Raw genomic sequence first — 21,900 nt, 5'->3', positions numbered from 1 at the left:
TTGTCCCGATTTGAACACATCTACTCAAGCTATAATCATCGACTGGGTTGTACCTGAATGCCAGGCGATAACTTTCAGGTTGCTCTGATTCCTCGGCACGCTTTCTTTTCTTACTTTCTCTATCAGCAGCAAGCCTGATTTCTTGCTGTTCTTGTGATTCCTCGGCACGCTTTCTTTTCTTACTTTCTCTATCAGCAGCAAGCCTGATTTCTTGCTTTTCTTGTAATTCCTCGGCACGCCTTCTTTTTTCACTTTCTCTTTTAGCAGCAAGTCTGCTTCCGCGTTGCTCTGGTAGTTCCTCGGCACGCTTTCTGTTCTTTCTTTCTCTATCAGCCTCAAGTCTGTTTCCTTGCTGTTCTTTTGATTCCTCGGCACGCTTTCTGTTCTTTCTTTCTCTATCAGCCTCAAGCCTGTTTCCTTGCTGTTCTTTTGATTCCTCGGCACGCCTTCTTTTTTCACTTTCTCTTTTAGCAGCAAGTCTGCTTTCGCGTTGCTCTGGTAGTTCCTCGGCACGCTTTCTTTTCTGACTTTCTCTATCAGCAGCAAGTTTTTTGGCATAGACTCTTTGAGCATCTTCATCGGCTTTTGCCATTGTAAGTTCATCAGTCATTGTAAACTTAAACATTGATAGATTTCTACGTGAACATATGTCTTAAATATCTTGAATGACGTCACCGTCAAAGCAAAAATGACGACAACTAATTTCATGACGTCAGTCAACACAGAAACATGACGTCACCTGATCCACAGACAGACACACAGACAGACAACTTATTATATATATATATATATATATATATATATATATATATATATATATATATATATAGATATATATATATATATATATGCGTGTGTTTTGAACTACGTAAAACTTGCTAATATACAACATTCTTGGCTGTCCCATTGCTTGTGCATATACAAAGCCTTATATACTTATAATGACGTCATATGCAAACGCTCTTTTTACAAACAAACAAACATGCATACATACAACTTATTTTTATTTATATATGTATATATAGATGGGACAAATTTTGACATAGTCCCAATTTGAACACATCTACTCAAGCTATAATCATCGACTGGGCTGAACCTGAATGCCAAGCGAAAATTTTCAGGTTGTTCTTGTGATTCCTCGGCACGCTTTCTTTTCATACTGTCTCTATTAGCCGCAAGTCTGTTTTCACGCTGTTGTTGTGATTCCTTGGCACGCTTTCTGTAATTTCTCTTTGAGGTTCCCGGTCGTCATTTATATTCTCGGTGTCCCGGTATGTATTTTTATCAGTTGACAAACATGACGTCAGTCGACAAACAACTTCATGACGCATGCAGCTCAATCCTTAAAATGACGTCAGTCGACAAACATGACGTCACTCGACACACACACACACAGACATATATATATATATATATATATATATATATATATATATATATATATATATATATATATATATATATATATATATTCAAAAGCCCAGCACCCAGAAGGAATATTATCAGTTTGAAAATTTTGAAGGAACCATGGTACTCTGAGTACCATGGTACATACGGTATTCTGACCATAACATTTCAAATAGAAGTTGTCACATAGTCTTCAAAAGGAGCTCATTCGATTTGGAGTTAAAAGTTCTGATGTCCTTTTAAAAATCAAAATGGTTTGGAGGGCAAGCAGCCCCTCTTCCTTTGCCGATCATTTCTCCAGTCACATCCAATCAATATCATGAGATTTTTATCTTGTTCAGCATAGTTGAAAAGTTGAGCAATGATGTTTCTTTGGGTCACAACCGACCCCTGTCCCAAAAAATTCCTCGGGACATGAGCTATTGGCTATGCTATGAACATAGAATATTTTTTTTAGAAGGGGTTGTCGTGGAAACTTCAGAGGTGGCTCACTGGATTAAAATACAGAAGTTCTAGTACCCTTATTAGCAGTCATGAGTGATTGGAGAGAAACTAGCCACTCCTCTTGTCCTCCGTTCCCCAAACACCTCCGAGAGAAATTTTGAGATTACCATTTTGTCAAAAAAAAAAATAGTGTGAAGATGACATAACAAGGACTTCTTGATTGACACAGTCTCACAAAGCCTAAGGGCAAGAGTTGTAAGTTTGTTCCCTGGAGGTATATGAGGTTTTTGTGAAAGGGTTGGTCGTGTAAGCTTTAGGGAAGGCTCATTTGATTTGAAGTAGAATTTTCTGTATTTGCTTTTAAGAGTCAAAAGTGATAGAAGTACAAGTAGACCTCTCCCCCTCTCGAAGCCCTCTTTTTCCCAAACACATCTGATGAAAATTGTGAGACAGTCATTAAAAGTAGTCCGAAGAACATATAACAATCCAGAAATAAATTAGGCAGATATACATTTCTGTAATAATTAAAAACCGAAACTACCAGAAATCATAGGTAGCGCAATAATACGGCTGATGTAAAGAGCGATATTGGCACAAAATATTTTATTTTTGTGTGTGTGTGTTTCTTTTTTCAGACCAAAGCACTTCGTATTGAAGGAGTTGTTGTAGGAACAACTCCTTCATACATAAACGTGGTTAAAAGTGCAAACGCTAGTCTACAGACTTTAAACGGTATGTGTAGGTTCAGTGCGAACACAGAGTATTAAGTATGCATAAACAGCGTATTTCCGCCTCGTTCTGGAATATGCGTGCCCTGTTTGGGTGCCCGCGGCACTTAGAACAGTGTATCTTTGTCAGGAGCTTGAATCGGTTCAGAAGCGAGCAGTATCGATCGTCTTGGGCCACCGTGACATCCCCTATGAAAAGGCTTTGGAAGTGCTCGGACTTTCTTCACTCCAAAACTGATACGAAACTCTGATTATGAGTTTTGGAAAGTTCTTGCTTTCTAAATCTCAGCACCGTGACATTCTACCTGATCAACCTGTACCATCAAGAACGAGAAAGCACGATAAGTTAGTTCCCGTTAAAACAAGAACAAACCGAATTTACTCCTTGAAATTTACAATAAGAGTTGATGTCTATAGTTTGAATTATATTTAAACCAGCAATAGCTTTCAAATTTTGCTATTAAACCTGTCTACTACTGCTGCTACAACTACCACTAAACTTATTGGAGGGGTCCATTAGGAATGACAAAAAAAAAGAAAGAACCAACAAGATCTTGACAGTTATAACATTTGAAATGTCTCGTCAGGCACATCGGCTGAAGAATCGTCCATCAAATCGTTTGACGACAGCATAGCTGTAATTTTAGCAACAGTAAAGGACAATTAAACTGTTTAACAAGGTCTAGCAGTTAGTTTGAAACCAGTAGAATACCGATTAATGGAAGTGGAGAAATCTGTGACGGCTTCAAATAAGGAAATAACTTTATAAAAGCCGAGAGTTTCTGCCGTAGAAAATGAAGCTTTAAATCTGAAGTTGTAAATTTTGGTCTTGGCTCGGGAAAACGGGAAGTTAACGACAGAGTTTCCTGCTGTTAATCAAAACCTCCAAGAGTAGAAAATAGAAAAACTCGTAAGAGCCTGGTTTTATGGAACGTTTTGGCAAGTGATGTGGAATCAGCAAAAAAAGTGTTCGGAAAGGTTGTCAAAGATGGGCTTGAACATGAGCATAATTGCAATCATTCAGTTTTAGAATATGGAATGGAAAGATGGAATTTTCCCTCAGCCGTTTCAAATTTCAAACATAGTGTCAAATTTGAAGTCAGGGAATCCTAGCAATTTTAGACCGATTTCACTGCTTCCGATTATAGCTACAATAATGGCGAACATTTTATGCATAAGGACTGAGACATTTCTAGAGAAGAAACGTTTTTTCTTTAAGAACCAATTTTGTTTCATTAAGAAACATTCTACAGACTATGCAGTGCAATTTCTGACAACGTTATTTAATGATGGCCTTGATAAACATTTTAAAGTTGTAAGTGTCTTTTAGGACATTTTAAAGACGTTTGATTTTGTCGATCATGAAATTCTATGGTGTAAAGTGGAGTATCTCGGCATAAAAGGAAGAGCTGTGAATCTGTTGAGGCTTTACCTAAGCGATAGGAAATTATATTTGAATGATAGAGATCAAGCTATACAAGGATATTATGTTGAGTCTGGAGATAAACAGGGATCTCCTTTTCGTACACAATTATTTTCTGTGCATATTAATGATCTTTATGGAGTTTATCTAAAATTTTTATTCGGTAAAAGGGGACTTACGTGTAAACCCCTTTGAAAGCATTATTTTTATTTGCTGAAGACACTAATCTGACAGTATATGCAAAAACTGAAGAAGAGTTTGTCTGGTCCCTGCAGTAAAGTAGGATATTTGAGTTTGCAGTTGAGTTGAGAAGTAGAAAATTAAGTTTGGAGTTGAGTTGAAAAGGAGAGGCTGTCCTCTCCTTAACGCCCCGCTTTTTACGCTAATGTTTTTTCGTTTTAAAAAGTAGAGCTGTGAAAAAGAGTCAAAATTTAGCGTAAAGAGTGGAACGTTGAGGAGGGCACAGCCCCTTTCATATATAGAATAGTTTCTGTTCGTTTTAAGTTCTAACGTCGCTCCTTACTTTCAGTTAAAAAAAACTTGTTTTTTATATTTAATTTCTGAACATTTTTGATTTAATGCAGGTATTTATTTTGGCTCACTATACATGAATAATTAAAACGAAATTGCATATTGATCGGATAATTTTGAGACAAATGAGCGGAGGAGGGCCCTAGTTGCCCTTTAGGTTTTTGGTTAATTAAAAAGGCTACTAGAACTCTCAATTTTAGTTTCGAACATTTTATTAGCAATATTTATACGGAACTCACAAATTAATTTACGTGACGGACTTCTATATTCGTATTCTATATTCTAATATTCCCTCAGGGCATAACTTAAAACCCTTGCCCCCAGGCTCTGGCGGTTTTGCGACAACCCGAAAAGTCTTGTTATATGATCTTCTACTTTGTATGAATAATGTTGAATACCTTTTAAATGAGACCCCCTCTGAAGTATATACGACCAACTTTTCCATAAAAACTTTATATGCTCAAGGGGGATAACGTACAACCCTTCGAAATTTCTATAAGATACTTTGGAGAATAATGGATGGGGAGGGGGGCTTGTCCCTCTCAAATTACTTATAAAATGAGTTCTTGATGGAGCTTATGCGACCAGCCATTCCAAAAAAAAACTTTTATGCCCCCAGGGCATAACTAACAACTCCTGTCCCTGGGTTTTGGCGATTGAGCCAACCCTAGAAGCATTGTTATATATTTCCCAGACTATTTTGAACAAAATGGCTATCTTACAGTTTCAATCAGATGTATTTGTTGCAAAGGTGAGTAGTTAGGGGTGGAGGGCTAGTTGTCCTCCATCTCTTTCGACTCTTAAAAAGGAACTATAACTTCCAATTTCAAACCTCCAAAAAATAAGGTTCCCAAAAAGTTTATATAATGGCTTCCTCAAAATTTTAATTGGATCCAAATTTTAATCTAAGTAGAATAATAGTTAACCTCCAATCACTTTTGACTATTAAAAACAGCACTAGGCCTTTTAATTTCCAATATAATGAGCCCTTTTGAAGCCTCTATCACAATTTCTTCTACACGAAGTGTCCTCATTTGTACATTTATTTCCAACCCAGACGAATTAGAGCTAGTCTTATTGATACCCTCTAAAACAATTTAAAAAAAAGGCTAGTTCTCCCGCCAACATCTCCTAAAAGTTTCAGCATTATACCCCGCACTGTCCCAGACTGTCAAATATTGCAGATACACAGTTGTAATTACAAGGCACCGCACACTATCTTTGGTTTTATCCAGGAGTATGTTTTGTTTCCAGATTGTAAAGCCTCGGAAATTTAGACTTATTGAATGATCTTTTTTTGCTAAAATCTTTAATGTACAATGGCTAGTCTCCATAATTTCGTATGATTAGAAGATTTAATCTTTAATCGTAAGAGCCCCCTCCTAAGTTTTAATGAGCCTCACATGAGACATGGTCGTAAAAAGGTTTCTGGGCCCTTTGTCAAGCGCGTTTTGGGGAACCAATATTGTTACTCTGTTTTTCCTTCTGCATTCGGCTCTTTAGCTCAATGACTTAAGTGTAAAATTTTGAGCCAACCAGTTAATATGAACTTTGGCCTTTTTTTATATAATTTATTTTTGCGAAGGGGGGTAGGTGTGTGTCTGAATTTTCTTTTATTTGGCTCCTTTTTACTCAAAAATTTAAGAGTGTAATTTTCAAAGGAATTAAGGAAATAAGATGTTTGGGTCAGGGTTAATATATATTTATGTGTCCATCTTCCTCTCTTCTACACATTAAATAGTCGTAAACCTTCCATTATCCTGTCTATTATTTATGGCTCTTCAATTGCTCCCTCTAGTGCATGTACAATCGCACTGTTCCTTTAATAATTGTGGTATTTATTTTCAGTTGCCCTATTGCATCATTGTGGACCACCAAACTAAAAGTATCGTCATTGGTGTTAGAGGCAAGAAGTCGATACACGATGTAATAACCGATTTAACATGCGACAATGCAATCATTATAGAGGAAAGACGCCCAATGTACATGGTAAGTTTATTGATTTTTTTCACTTCATTCATACTTGTTTCACTTGTAAGTATTTTGTTCAATTTATCATGAAAAGAGAAATCGCCAATGCAACAGCACAAACACAAAAAAAAAGAAAAAAAAAGAGAGACAGAAGGAGAAAAGGAAGAGTGTTTTCCTAAATTAGTGATTAATATAGACCAGCACTTGAATGAGGCCTTAACCCTACTCATCCATACAATCACATAGGTCAAACAGCATAGCCATACACAATCAACCATAAAGAATAATCCATGGACAGGCAGTCTTGTCGTCAATAAGTATAAGTCGTCATTTACCAAACAATAGAAAAAATAATATAGACAAATAATTCAGAGGCAACACCCAACACAAGGGCTCATCAGGAGAATACACTGGTCTATATAAGGTTTCGCCACTCTAAATTCTCTACCCAGCACAGTGTTGTGGCTACCACAGAATATCCATGGCATCCCCGTGTCAGGTATCACCCCCAAAATACATGCCTATGAAAGAAAAAAAAAACAGCAAATGTAAAACAACCAAGTAAAACCAAAACAAGCTTATCCTGTTAATATATCCCTCTTTTTAGCAACAATAGGTAAACTAAATATTATAAATTTTACCAAATCACAAATATTAACACATTGCAAAAAACCTGAATGAACTAAACAATTATAGAATTCATCTTTACCATGTGGCTAATTTTTTAAAAAATCCGCTCAATTAGAAACAATTCAAAATAAATAGCGCTGCGACATTTCTCGAACCTCCGAAATTAATTGAAAATTTCTTTAAGTATTTCTAGATAATTCTTTTGATATTTATTTAAAAGTTCGTTATAATGAAAACTAAATTTTTTTAATTGCCAAGTTAATTTATTTGCAGAAAAGCCTCTTGATATCAATTTTTGGCTTAAGATTTTACATCTATTTTTAAAATCAATATAATTACTACAAATCCTTGCATAACGAAGTAACTGTGAGAAAAACGCTGAATATGTGATATTTGAGTGTATATTACTTTCAGGGAATGGGAAACTAATCACTTCAAAATCAAAATCATCCGTTTTATTATACATTTTAAAACTTAATTTATTATTATCACAAATATTAATATTTAAATCTAAGAAATGATCCTCATGACCAGCGCCATGACTAGGCTCAAGAATAAGCTCTGATGGATATATATTTTTAGAAATATCAATGAAATCCTTACAATTTAAGACCAAAATATCATCTAAATATCTTTTATTACTTGACAAAGCATGTTTTAAATTAATTGGATTATTCTTATCCATCATATATTTATATTCTAGTTGACTTAAAAACAAGTCAGCTATAAATGGGCTGGCATTCCCCCCCATTGGAATTCCCATAATTTGCTTGTACAAATCACCCCCAAATCTTATATAAGTATTGTATAAAACAAATTCCAATAACTCAAAAATCATATCCAAGCTGTAACATCTCAAGTTAACTGTAGTATTAAAGCAGTTTGTCCATATGGCTTTTTTATTATAACTGTCTATTTTTAAGAACCTTTTACTAGATAAGAGGAAAGATTTCTTTATAACAGTTTTTAAATTATCAAACACTAAATTGAGTGATAAATTAGTATACATTGTCGCAAAATCGAAAGACTCAATTCTTTTAGCTGAAACCATTGTTAAAGAATCTATCACCTGCAGTGAATTATTAACACTCCAATATGGATTAAAATTCGAAAAATTTTTAATACCAGAACAATAGGTTTTAAGTTTATTTACAATTTCCTTTAAAATTAAAGAGAGGTCAGTAGCAGCAATGCGGGTTAGACATTTAGCTGCTCCAGCAATAAACCGTGGTTTAGGGGGATTCTTATGAAATTTTACAGTCCAATATAGGAAAGGGAACTTTTTATCATTGTCATTTATTTTAATATTAAAATTTTTAAAAAGTATTTCTTCAGTCTTTTCAATTAAATTCTCATCCTCTATATTTACCTTTTCATAAACATTAGTTGTGCATAACTCCCTTTTTAAGATATCACAATACAGCTTCTGACAAATTATGGCAAAATTATTATTAGCTTTATCCACTGGCACAATTACAAATTCATTCTTTAGATTAGCAATTGCTTGTTTAATCTTCGCATTATAAAATAATGATTTAGTGTTACTATTTTTTAAGTTAGAATATATTTTATTTCTTACTCTACTAATAATTAAATTCTTCCAACTTTGAAAACTCTCTTTATTTTTATTCTCTTTCTTACACCACTTATCAATAAATAAATCAAAATCATTTTCCAAGCCATCAAGAACACTCGATGGTTTCAGATGATGAGAAAGACGGAAATTTGCCCCTTTATTCATTATAATTTGAAGATCATCTTGCTTTATTATTGACAAGTCCCCTGTTATAACATGTTTGTAAGTAGGATTTACAAATGGGCCAAGTTGCTTACAATTACAAACCGGTTTCCAATTTATATCGCTATCTAGTTTTTTTAGTATTAAATTATAATTAAAAATAATTTGCCCAATAGTTTTTGAAAATTTATAAGTTAAAACTGGACTATCATTATAATTTAAATTACTAGGAAGAGCCTGTTTCACATGCCGCTGATTTAAAATTTCTGGTAAATTAATATCTTCAATCTGCTTACAAGTAAAATTAATAGGTAAATATAATCTGTTATCCTTATTACTAATCTTATCGAACTTTTTCTTTTTTGAAATAAATTTCGTTTTAGTTAGAATGCAAATTGTATCACATATTACTTTAAAATTATAATCAAGAGCTGTATTATTCTTAACAATCCAGAAAAGTTTGATTAAATTCCTCTTGGATAAATTATTTAGACACTTTATTACAGAAATCATACCCCTAGATTCAAGTAGCTGGCATAGATCTATAGAAAGCATATGTACATCTAATTCATTTTTTCTATTATTTTTCCTATGTCCTCTCGATCGTTTTTTACGTTTAGTAGGACAAGTAAAAGAAGGATGGTCCATAAAACCATCAATACATTTAACAACAACATGAGACATGTCACCATATTGTGCTACACGATCATTTAACCCAAAAGGATAAGCTGTACCAAGAGTATGGATCCAGAAATCCTCCTGTTTACGTAGTCTATTATTCTTCTCTTCTTTATTTAAATTTTCTAATTCTAAATTTTCTAAAATTGTGACAGTTATATCTGATATGGAACATTTACCATTACTACAATGTTGAACTAGATAGTTATTACAGTTATTACACAAGGACACAAGTTGTCTTGTGTCCAGAAAATCTTTTATATATATTATTAGTTTCCCCCACATATTGTAGGCAGCATTTATTACATTCTAATAGGTAAATTACATTGGTTGTTCTACAATTAACATTACCACGTAACTTGCATGCAAAATTTTTATTATACAATGTACTTTTAACAGAAGTCCGTGGGACAAAATGATCTTGGCAAAGAAAACAACGACTTTTACACTTACTAACTTTCAAAAAATCGTTCCGAGTTCCGAGGCTAATATTTGTGTTTTGTTGCATAAAAAGTTATTGAAAATAAATCCAAAACAAACCAACATCCAAATCAAAATCCAACAATCAAAGTCCAACAAACATAGAGGTTTTTGTGAAAGGGTTGGCCGTGTAAGCTTTAGGGAAGGCTCATTTGATATGAAGTAGAAATTTCTGTATTTGCTTTTAAGAGTCAAAAGTGATAGGAGTACAACTAGACCTCTCCCCCTCTCGAAGCCCTTTTTTTCCCAAACACATCTGATGAAAATTGTGAGACAGTCATTAAAAGTAGCCCGAAGAACATATAACAATCCAGAAATAAATTAGGCAGATATACATTTCTGTAATAATTAAAAACCGAAACTACCAGAAATCATAGTTAGCGCAATAATACGGCTGATGTAAAGAGCGATATTGGCACAAAATATTCTATTTTTGTGTTTGTGTGTTTCTTTTTTCAGACCAAAGCACTTCGTATTGAAGGAGTTGTTGTAGGAACAACTCCTTCATACATTGTAAACGTGGTTAAAAGTGATAACGCTAGTCTACAGACTTTAAACGGTATGTCTAGGTTCAGTGCGAACACAAAGATGTATTAAGTATTATTACGTATGCATAAACAGCGTATTTCCGCCTCGTTCTGGAATATGCGTGCCCTGTTTGGATGCCCTCGGCACTTAGAACAGTGTATCTTTGTCGGGAGCGTGAATCGGTTCAGAAGCGAGCAGTATCGATCGTCTTGGGCCGCCTTGACATCCCCTACGAAAAGGCTTTGGAAGTGCTTTGACTGCCTTCACTCCAAAACTGATACGAAACTCTGATTATGAGTTTTGGAAAGTTCTTGCTTTCTAAATCTCAGCACCGTGATATTCTACCTGATCAACCTGTACCATCAAGAACGAGAAAACAAGATAAGTTAGTTCCCGTTAAAACAAGAACAAACCGAATTTACTCTTTGAAATTTACAATAAGAGTTAATGTCTGTAGTTTGAATTGTATTTAAACCAGCAAACCAGCAATAGCTTTCAAGTTTTGCTATTAAACCTGTCTACTACTGCTGCTACTACTACCACTAAACTTATTGGAGGGGTCTATTAGGAATGACGAAAACAAGAAAGAACCAACAAGATCTTGACAGTTATAACATTTGAAATGTCTCGTCAGGCACATCGGCTGAAGAATCGTCCATCAAATTGTTTGACGACAGCATAGCTGTAATTTTAGCAACAGTAAAGGACAATTAAACTGTTTAACAAGGTCTAGCAGTTAGTTTGAAACCAGTAGAATACTGATTAATGGAAGTGGAGAAATCTGTGACGGCTTCAAATAAGGAAATAACTTAATAAAAGCCGAGAGTTTCTGCCGTAGAAAATGAGGCTTTAAATCTGAAGTTGTAAATTTTGGTCTTGGCTCGGGAGAACTTGAAGTTAACGAAAGAGTTGCCTGCTGTTAAGCAAAACCTCCAGGAGTAGAAAATAAAAAAAAACTTGTAAGAGCGTGTTTTTATGGAATGTTTTGGCAAGTGATGTGGAATCAGCAAAAAATGTGTTTGGAAAGGTTGTCAAAGATGGGCTTGAACATGAGCATAATTGCAATCATTCAGTTTTAGAATATGGAATGGAAAGATGGAATTTTCCCTCAGCCGTTTCAAATTTCAAACATAGTGTCAAATTTGAAGTCAGGGAATCCTAGCAATTTTAGACCGATTTCACTGCTTCCGATTATAGCTACAATAATGGCGAACATTTTATGCATAAGGACTGAGACATTTCTAGAGAAGAAACGTTTTTTCTTTAAGAACCAATTTTGTTTCATTAAGAAACATTCTACAGACTATGCAGTGCAATTTCTGACAACGTTATTTAATGATGGCCTTGATAAACATTTTAAAGTTGTAAGTGTCTTTTCGGACATTTTAACGACGTTTGATTTTGTCGATCATGAAATTCTATGGTGTAAAGTGGAGTATCTCGGCATAAAAGGAAGAGCTGTGAATCTGTTGAGCCTTTACCTAAGCGATAGGAAATTATATTTGAATGATAGAGATCAAGCTATACAAGGATATTATGTTAAGTCTAGAGTTAAACAGGGATCTCCTTTTCGTACACAATTATTTTCTGTGCATATTAATGATCTTTATGGAGTTTTATCTAAAATTTTTATTCGGTAAAAGGGGACCTACATGTAAACCCCTTTGAAAGCATTATTTTTATTTGCTGAAGACACTAATCTGACAGTATATGCGAAAACTGAAGAAGAGTTGATCTGGTTCCTGCAGTTGAGTAGGATATTTGAGTTTGCAGTTGAGTTGAGAAGCAGAAAGTTGAGTTTGCAGTTGAGTTGAAAAGGAGTGGCTGTCCTCTCCTTAACGCCCCGCTCTTTACACTAATGTTTTTTATCGTTTTAAATAGTAGAGCTGTGAGAAAGAGTCAAAATTTAGCGTAAGTGTGGAACGTTGAGGAGGGCACAGCCCTTTTCATATATGGAATAATTTCTGCTCGTTTTAAGTTCTAATGTCGCTCCTTACTTTCGGTTAAAAAAAACTTGTTTTTTATATTCAATTTCTGAACGTTTTTGATTTAATGCAGGTATTGATTTTGGCTCACTATACATGAATAATTAAAATGAAATTGCATATTAATCGGATAATTTTGAGACAAATGTGCGGGGGAGGGCCCTAGTTGCCCTTTAGGTTTTTTGGTTACTTAAAACGGCTACTAGAACTCTCAATTTTAGTTTCAAACATTTTATAAGCAATATATATACGGAACTCACAAATTAACTTACGTGACGGACTTCTATATTCGTATTCTATATTCTAATATTCCCTCAGGGTTGAGCTTAAAATCCTTGCCCCCAGGCTCTGGTGGTTTGCGACAACCCAAAAAGTCTTGTTATATGATCTTTTGTATTTTGTATGAATAATGTTGAATACCTTTAAATGAGACCCCTCTGAAGTATATACAACCAACTTTTCCATAAAAACTTTATATGCTCAAGGGGGATAACGTACAACCCTTGTCCTGAGGGCTGTATGATGGTTGTCAAGCTCAAAGACATAATATCCATATCATTCAAATACTTTGAACGAAATTGTTTTCTCGAAATTTGTATAAGATATTTTGGGGAATAATGGATGGGGAGGGGGCTTTTCCCTCTCAAATTACTTCTGACTCTTAAAAAGGGCATTATAACTTGGAATTAAATATAAAATGAGCTCCTGATGAAGCTTATACGACCAGCCATTCCAAAAAAACCTTATATACCCCCAGGGTATAACTAACAACTCCTGTCCCTGGGTTTTGGCGATTGGGCCAACCCTAGAGGCATTGCTATATATTCCCTAGACTATTTTGAACAAAATGGCTATCTTACAATTTCAATCAGATGCATTTGGTGCAAAGGTGAGTAGTTAGAGGTGGAGGGCTAGTTGTCCTCCATATCTTTCGACTCTTAAAAGGGAACTATAACTTCCAATTTCCAACCAAATGAGGCTCCCCAAAAGTTTATATAATGGCTTTCTCAAAATTTTAACTGGAAGCAAATTTTAATCTAAGTAGAATAATAGTTAACCTCCAATCACTTTTGACTATTAAAAACAGCACTAGGTCTTTTAATTTCCAATATAATGAGCCCTTTTGAAGCCTCTACGACAATTTCTTCTACACGAAGTGTCCTCATTCATACATTTATTTCCAACCCAGACGAATTTAGGGCTAGTCTTATTGATACCCTCTAAAATAATTAAAAAAAGGCTAGTGCTCCTGCCAACATCCCCTAAAAGTTTCAGCATTATACCCCGCGCTGTCCCAGACTCTCAAATTTTGCAGATACACAGTTTTAATTACAAGGCACCGCACACTATCTTTGCTTTTATCCAGGAGTCTGTTTTGTTTCCAGATTGTAAAGCCTCGGAAATTTAGACTTATTGAATGATCTTTTTTTGCTAAAATCTTTAGTGTACAATGGCTAGTTTCCATAATTTCGTTTGATTAGAAGATTTAATCTTCAATCTTAAGAGCCCCCTCATAAGTTCAAATGACCCTCACATGAGACATGGTCGTAAAAAGGTTTCTTGGCCCTTTGTCAGGCGCGTTTTGGGGAACCAATATTGTTTCTGTGTTTTTCCTTCTGCATTCGGCTCTTTAGCTCAATGACTTCAGTATAAAATTTTGAGCCAACCAGGAAAGATGAACTTTGGCCTTTTTGTATATAATTTATTTATGTGAAGGGGGGTAGGTTTGTGTCTGATTTATTTTTTTTTTTGGCTCCTTTTTGCTCAAAAATTTAAGAGTGTAATTTCCAAAGGAATTAAGGAAAAAAGATGTTTGGGTCAGGGTTAATATATATTTATGTGTCCATCTCCTCTATTCTACACATTAAATAATCGTAAACCTTCCATTATCCTGTCTATTATTTATGACTCTTCAATTGCTCCCTCTAGTGCATGTACACTCACGCTGTTCCTTTAGTAATTGTGGTATTTATTTTCAGTTGCCTCATTTCATTGCTGTCGACCATCTGAGCAAGAGCGTTGTCGTTGGCATTCGAGGTACCAAATGTATCTTGGATGTACTGACAGATTTAGTGTGTGAAGATACACCAATCAAAATTGAGCCAAGACGCTTAATGTATATGGTAAGTTTATTGATTTTTTTCACTTCATTCATACTTGTTTCACTTGTAACTATTTGTTCAATTTATGTTCATAAAATATTTCTGTGTATTCAATTATATCCACCTGGAGAAAGTGGATTTAGTTTTAAATCGTACCTTAAATTTTTCCAAAAAGGAAAATTTGAACCAGATCCTCCACCATCCCTGAATTTTCAGGGTTTCTCTTAACTTTACCGTTTTATATTTCCCTTTTTTCGAAAATCAGGCAAATTTTCTTCGACTCGTAGCCTTTAATTAGTATTACTAAACTTAATAAAACTTATATAACTTAAAATCAGCATAACAAGCCGATTCTTTGATGTATCTATTGGTATCAAAATTCCGTTTTTTTTTCAAAAAAAAAAAAAAATGTCTCCAGCAGTTTATTTACACAATAATCTTTGATATTTCGTCGTATGACAATTCTATTCTCCAAACTTGTTTGGAGTAGTTATCGTTATATATATATATATATATATATATATATATATATATATATATATATATATATATATATATATATATATATATATATATATATATATATATATATATATATATATATATATATAAACTAGCTGTTGGCTTCGTGCCCCCCCCCCGCGCACGTAAGTCGTTACGCGCCATATTAGTTACTTGCCATTGTAGTTGTGTCCCTGTGTCCCACCTGTGAATATAGATAGAAGTATATATGTTTTTAACTACGTAGAACTTGAGAATGTACAATATTCTTCGCTGTCCCGTTGTCTGTGCATATAAATACATTGTCAGGCTTACCGACTCTTGAACATGCAACATACAATTGTCCATGGGGAAAAAAAATCCGTATTCAGATCTATACCGCATTCTTCTAATGATTGCCCTTGGGCTTTGTTGATGGTAATTGCTCATCGACCATTCCCTGTGTCCCCGTCGTCATTTACATATCCCCTTTTTGCCCCCCGGCGACCCCGTTGTAGTTGTGTCCCGGTCGTCATTTATATTCCCTGTGTCCCAGTCGTCATGTGTGTCCCGGTGTCCCGGTCGTCATTTATATTCCTTGTGTCCCGGTGTTCTGTCTTTAACATACGACAATAGATCAATTGTGTTGTAACTTTGTCCACGATCCCATTCTACACATGTAGAAATAGAAGCAATACGATTAGGTGAAGGCATTCCCAAAGGCTTGAGAAGTTTGTTTGCAATAGATAAGGTCAAACCTTCAATCATAACTAAAGTGCAGTTATAAACTTCTGTTGTAAAGTCCAAGGTGACCTTTCTAGCCGTATTCGGTTTAGTATATTCTCAGCCATTTGCGATTTGTATTTCTCTAATAACTCTGTAGGAGATGAAGGAGAGCAACTTTTGCCAGAAGACACGGGCCGTAATGTCATGTCTATGAACCGGCAATTGTCCAGGATTTAAAAGCTGCTGTATCTATTCCCAAGATGGTTTATATTTAAATGTAATAAATAACGCATGTGTAACCCTTTCTGGCGGCCTCCTCGAGATCAGCGGCCTTTTTCTCGGTGAATAGCTTTCTGTCTCTGTGGAGGAATTTATTTCTTACGTCGTTTAGACGTCTGTAGGTAACCATGTCCTTCGCTAGGCGTGTTTACGACGCTGTTCAATAATATCAAAAGTTTCCTGCGATATCCAGGACTTTTTTGGGGGCTTCAGACGGCCGATAGTACTTTCAGCCGAAAGCAAAATGCCGCCCTTGAATGGTTGCCATCTTTCTTCAGATCCCAAAACTTGACCAAGACAGTCGAAACGGTTTGAGATGGAGACAGCATAGACCTGGCGCGTGTTGGAGTTTGTGAGATTGTTCAGGTCTAATTTGGGAGGATGGTGGTCACTTTTCTGGGCTTTTGGGCGTAGTCTAAGGTTAGAGACGACAAGCCTGTGGTCGGTGTTTCCCAATTCTGCACTTTTGTAAGTTTGGCAATTAGCTATAGAGGAACGCCAGCGTCGGGACACGATTATATAGTCTAACATCTTTTTTTTCGTCCATCATTGCTATACCAGGTATATTTGTGAACTTCTTTCCTTCGAGAAGGGGTATTGGTGATCACGAGATCGTGCATGTTGCACAGATGACGGAGCCTTAGCCCATTTTCGTTCAAGCAGTCGGGTGTTACAGGTCCTAGAACACTGTTTTAAACGCCGTCTTTCAACGCCGTGTTGGGGCGTAGCAGACAATGATGGTCCATTTTCCATGTATGTGCCGGACTGTTAGTATCCTGTCTTATATTTGCTCGTAAGAAAGGAGGCACCTCCTGGTCCGAGAGTCTAGCACAAGTGCGACTCCATTAGTTTTAGTTCTTTGATCACCCGACCAGATTAGGTGATAGCCTTCACCGATGTCTTCAGAGTAGTTTCCTATAAGGCAAGCTTCAGTTACGCCTGCTACAGCCACACCAAAACGCTTGAGTTCTAGCGCAAGCATTGATTTTGCTCGAGGGAGGTTAAGGGTCAAAGCGTTCCAGGTGGCCTAGCGAAGACCTCCTTGGTCAATAAGGTTCAAACGATGGTCAAATTTCGGTCTAGGGACATGCTGAAGTCTTGAAGGGTAAAAAGAAGATCGATCATCCGAGGCAATAACATCACTACTCGTTGCAATTAGGTTCGGGTGGAGGGTCGCAAGCCCAACCGACCCTAGGTCTGGGAACTGATTAGCTAGAGGAGTCTAACTATTGAATGTCCCTGGGGTGGGCTCCACCCACCGTGTCAGGTCAAGGCCACCCTTTACTTGGAGCGTTTAGTTAGGGGATTCCCCCATATCCAGTGGCAAATGGTCAGCAGACTAAGGTCTGCTTCATTCTGGACATAACATGACGGTTATTTCTTTTGTTTGTTTTTTTTTTTTGTGATACACCACGCGCTTAAGTATGCCAATAGGCACTTGCGGTGTTTGTTTATATGGTTTAATTTTTGCTGTAAATAAAGATGTATCTATCTATCTATCTTATTTTCATAAATAAAATCAGCCAAAACTTGAAAACTAAATCAGGCAGTACTAAAGAAGGATATGGGGACTTTTTTTACCAGGGCACTTTATATTGAAGGGCTTGTCGTAGAAACTTTGAAAGTGCTCAATCAATTTGGAATTGGAACTACTAGTGACCTTTTTAACTACTCTGATATGTTGTATTAACCCAAAAGCTTTGTTATATAAATCTTTGGACTATTTTGAATAAACTTTTTTTACCAGGGCACTTTATATTGAAGGGCTTGTCGTAGAAACTTTGAAAGTGCTCAATCAATTTGGAATTGGAACTACTAGTGACCTTTTTAACTACTCTGATATGTTGTATTAACCCAAAAGCTTTGTTATATAAATCTTTGGACTATTTTGAATAAAATGACTACCTAAAAATTCCAACTGGATGTATTTCGAAAAAGCAAGACGTGTGGGGGCTAATTGCTGCCCTTTGATTACTAATCCAATGAGTCCCGTCCAAAGTCTAAACAACCATTCTCCCTTTAAAATCCTTATATGCCCCCTGGACATATCTGACAATTCTTGACCTGAGAGCTGTGTGGGTTGTGTGTTTTCTTCATAGACATAATTTTCAGACCTTTCAACTACGATGAACAAAATGCTATCTTCAAATTTTCATTGAACGTCATTGGAGAAAATGATGAGCGTGGAGAGGAGGGGGCTGATTGCTTTCAAATCACTCTTGACTTTTAAAATAGGACTATAACTTCTGATTTTAAATCAAATGAGCCACTTCTGAAGTTTATTCGAGCACCAATTCTATAAAAAAAATCTTATATGCCCCCGGGGTATGACTTAAAACATTAACCTAGGGCCTTTGAGGGTAGTGTCAACCCTGGGGGCATTGTTGTATGTTTTGTGAAATACTTTGAAAAAATGCTATCTCACAATTTTATTCAGGTTCAATGGAAAAGAGGGGTATTCAGGGGGGCCTAGCTGCCCTCCATCACTTTTTGAATCTTAAAAAGAAATTAGAACTTCTAATTTTCAGTTTTAACTGAAAATTAGTAACGCCCATAACTGTTGTAAATTTTTTAAAGCCTTTTTTTTTCTCTTCTTTCTAGGGCCACCGAGGTATGGTGGAATCGGCAAATCAAATTAATCGGCAAATTACTAACATACTTTCAGCTGTTTTAGAAGAGCACAGCAATTACGGCTTGGTTGTTACAGGTTAGTATATATACTCTCCCTTCCTCCTCTCTCTCCCCCCCTCTCTTTTTCTTTCTCTTTCTCTCTCTCTTTCTTTCTTTCTTTCCTCTCCCCCCTCTCTCTCCCTTTCTCTTTCTTCCCCTCTCTCCCATTCTCTCTTTCCCTCTCCTTCCCTCTCTCTATCTCCTTCTGTCTCTCTTTCTTTCTTCTCTCTTAAATTCTTAAATAATGTTAAAATTTTATAAAGATTTACTGACACTAGGTTTCTTTTTTGTAAAGTTCTTGGTCCCTATTCCGGCCCGATTTTTTTTTTTTTTTTTTTTTTTTTTTTTTGCACAAAATAGTGCTTTATTGAACTTAAATCTGTTTCGGTACCCAAAAAGAGTACTAGAGCTTCATGTTTACGATTAGTAAGGACTTTACGGTATTCTGTGACCATTGATTTGATACAATCACCCTTGGCTCGTATTTCTGGAATCTTTTTCAAAGAAATTTCAATTCGATAAAATTTATATATTTTGGAAGCATACATATTAGACCCTTTTGTTGTTTGTTTTTTTTTAACCTTATTTTTGGTAGAATTTGGTTACCATTGATTGGTTGCCCTTTATTCTCCGTTTGATTTACTATGAACTGTTTTATGTACTCTTCATTTTTGAATGAATTAATTATTCCATACTTTCAATAATAGTCATATTAAACAATTATTTTTAATCATGTTAACTCTTTCAATAATCATAGGCAGCCCAATAGCACTGTTTAAGTAAAGAGCAAAGTGAGTGCAGTATAATATTTATTTATTTTGTGTCTGCTTTGTTGTTGTTGTTGTTTTTTCTGGCCAGGGCACTTCGTATAGAAGAGGCTATCTTAGCAACATTGAAAGGGACCCACTTTATTGGAACTTAAAGTTCTAGTACAATTTTTAAGAGTGATTGGAGGGGAGCCAGACCTTTCATAACGGTGGATTTTTTATCCATCCATTTTGTTCAGAACAGTCCAAAGATCATAGAACAGGGCCTTCGGAGTTGAGACAAATCCTAGAGCCTAGGGGCAAGGATAGTAAGTTATATGCCCCAAGGGCATAACTTACTGCTCTTGCAAGATTACAGAGTGAAAAACTGAGAGAAATTTGCCAAGAACAGTTGAATACAAAATTGGAGTGTTTAAAATTTAACAATGTTGAAGATGATGGTAAAGTTTTAGGAGAATAATTTTGACTCTGCTAATGGCGTTATAGGGAAAAAAGTAGGAATGCAGGTAGAAATATTAATGAAAATTACTTATGTTTAATAGAAAGAAGAAGGGGTTTGTACAAAAACTGTCTGAGTGATAGATCATATGAAAATAGTGGAATGTAAAGAAAGTAGTGGGACCATTAAAAAATTAACTAAGGAGGTGTAAAGTGGATACCTTGGATAAAATTGCCTGGGATCTGGAAGATGTAGCTAGATTGCATAATAGTAGAATATCTTCCTGGAGCGATAATGAATTGAGAGTGATTAGTCAATCTGGACTTGTCCCAGTTAAAGATGGGACCTGACCCCCAATCAATGATAAAGAAAGAGTTAAAAAGAGATGGTCACAAAATATTGAGAATATGCTAAGCTGGGATAGAGTTACAGGGAAAGATATAGAGAAAAATAAAATAATGTGACACATTGGTTCTGAGGGAAGATTTATTTTGTGAGGAAGAATGAGTCACCGTAATAAAAAGATTACAAAATAATTGAATGCCAGGTGCTAATAGTGTGGTCAATGTGTTTTTTTTTTAATATGGTGGCTCTGAGGTTAGACATAAATTACTGGAGATAAATCTGATTTTTGAAAAAGTGGAAGCACTTAGCAATTTTTAGGAAGCCCTAATTAAACCCCTGTATAAGAAAGGTGATTAGAGTGAATGTCGCAATTAAAGAGGTATTAGCCGGGTTTCTATAGGTAGCTAATTACTTAGCAGGATGATACATTTTGGAGCGGGAGATGCTGTAAAGTTTTAAGAGAAGAAAAGTGCGGTTTTGAAAGATAAGAGGATGTGTCGACTGAATTTTAACTTAGGTAGATAATTGACAAATGCCATAGTTATCAAACAACTTTAGTCCTCAATTAAACTGAATATGAGTTAGCGTTCGATTCAGCTGATAAAACAGATTTCGCAAAGCAATTGCGATAAAATGAATAGTAATATTTACGAGAATAGCACTGCTGTGGTTAAGGTAGGAGACGGGGTTAGTAGCTAGTTTTGTATTAAATCAGGAACTGGGTGAGGTTGTGTTCTACCACCATTTATATGGACCATTGTGATCAACCTCCTTTTAAAGAACACAGGAAGGGCGATGATAGTACCCGAAATAGAGCGGAGAAGAAAAACTTTGGTCGACTTGACGATTTATACATTTCAGATGAAAAGTTTAGCAAAATAAATAAAATTTTTGAAATTGTACGAATTAAGGGTGCTAGAATTGGTTTGAGAATCTATGTTAGTAAGCATTCGTCGCTAAAACTAGGAATAAGTGAAGATGAAAGGGTGGTTTTTGATAACGAAAAGATCGATGAAGGTTTTTTAGCGATTGGTATGGAGGTGGAGCGTGCTTAGATGTGTTGGGCTTAGGCAGCTTCGTGCTGCGGTGCTTTGTTTAGTATTAGTAGTAATATTGCTAATGCTAGTAAAGTGCTCCAACTATTGCTCCAATTGAAACTACTGGCAAGGCTAAGGATATTATGAAAAGAGCATCAAAAGGGTGTCAAAAGGGTACATAGTAATATTTTTGAAACGGCTTACTATATCAAGGTGATGTTTCTGGGACTTCAGGGATTTCCCAGAGGTTTCACGAGTCTCAGAATTTCGCATCAAACTAAAAACAAGCAGAGATGAAAATGAGTAGGAATGACAACCCCACACCTTCTCAAGACCAGAGCATAACTTGTACTTTACTGAAAGCAAGAAATATTTTAAATGCCGTCACTAATCTTACAGTCATAAATAAAAATCATTAATATTTTAAGTAATAAATATTAATATGTGTACATTAAATTGAAAATCCTCGCTTAATCGTTTTTGTATTTTTTTTTTTTTTTTTTTCAGTAAAA

At 35.6% G+C, this 21,900-nt stretch overlaps 1 protein-coding gene across 4 annotated transcripts in view; it reads left to right on the top strand.

Annotated features, from left to right (window-relative positions):
• Positions 1 to 21,900, top strand: part of LOC136042304 (myb-like protein X) — a 69,054-nt gene that overhangs the window by 32,283 nt on the left and 14,871 nt on the right. For all 4 annotated transcript variants that reach the window (XM_065727257.1, XM_065727258.1, XM_065727255.1 and 1 more), the window contains 3 exons: positions 6,382 to 6,522; positions 14,523 to 14,666; positions 18,732 to 18,837. In XM_065727257.1, coding sequence (XP_065583329.1) covers positions 6,514 to 6,522; positions 14,523 to 14,666; positions 18,732 to 18,837 — 259 coding nt within the window. In that variant the 5' untranslated portion in view covers positions 6,382 to 6,513. The remainder of the gene's footprint in view (positions 1 to 6,381; positions 6,523 to 14,522; positions 14,667 to 18,731; positions 18,838 to 21,900) is intronic.

The sequence above is a fragment of the Artemia franciscana genome, unplaced genomic scaffold, assembly GCF_032884065.1.
Source record: "Artemia franciscana unplaced genomic scaffold, ASM3288406v1 Scaffold_1064, whole genome shotgun sequence".
In the NCBI taxonomy this organism is placed as follows: domain Eukaryota; kingdom Metazoa; phylum Arthropoda; class Branchiopoda; order Anostraca; family Artemiidae; genus Artemia; species Artemia franciscana.
This window is presented reverse-complemented; position numbering and strand designations above follow the sequence as displayed.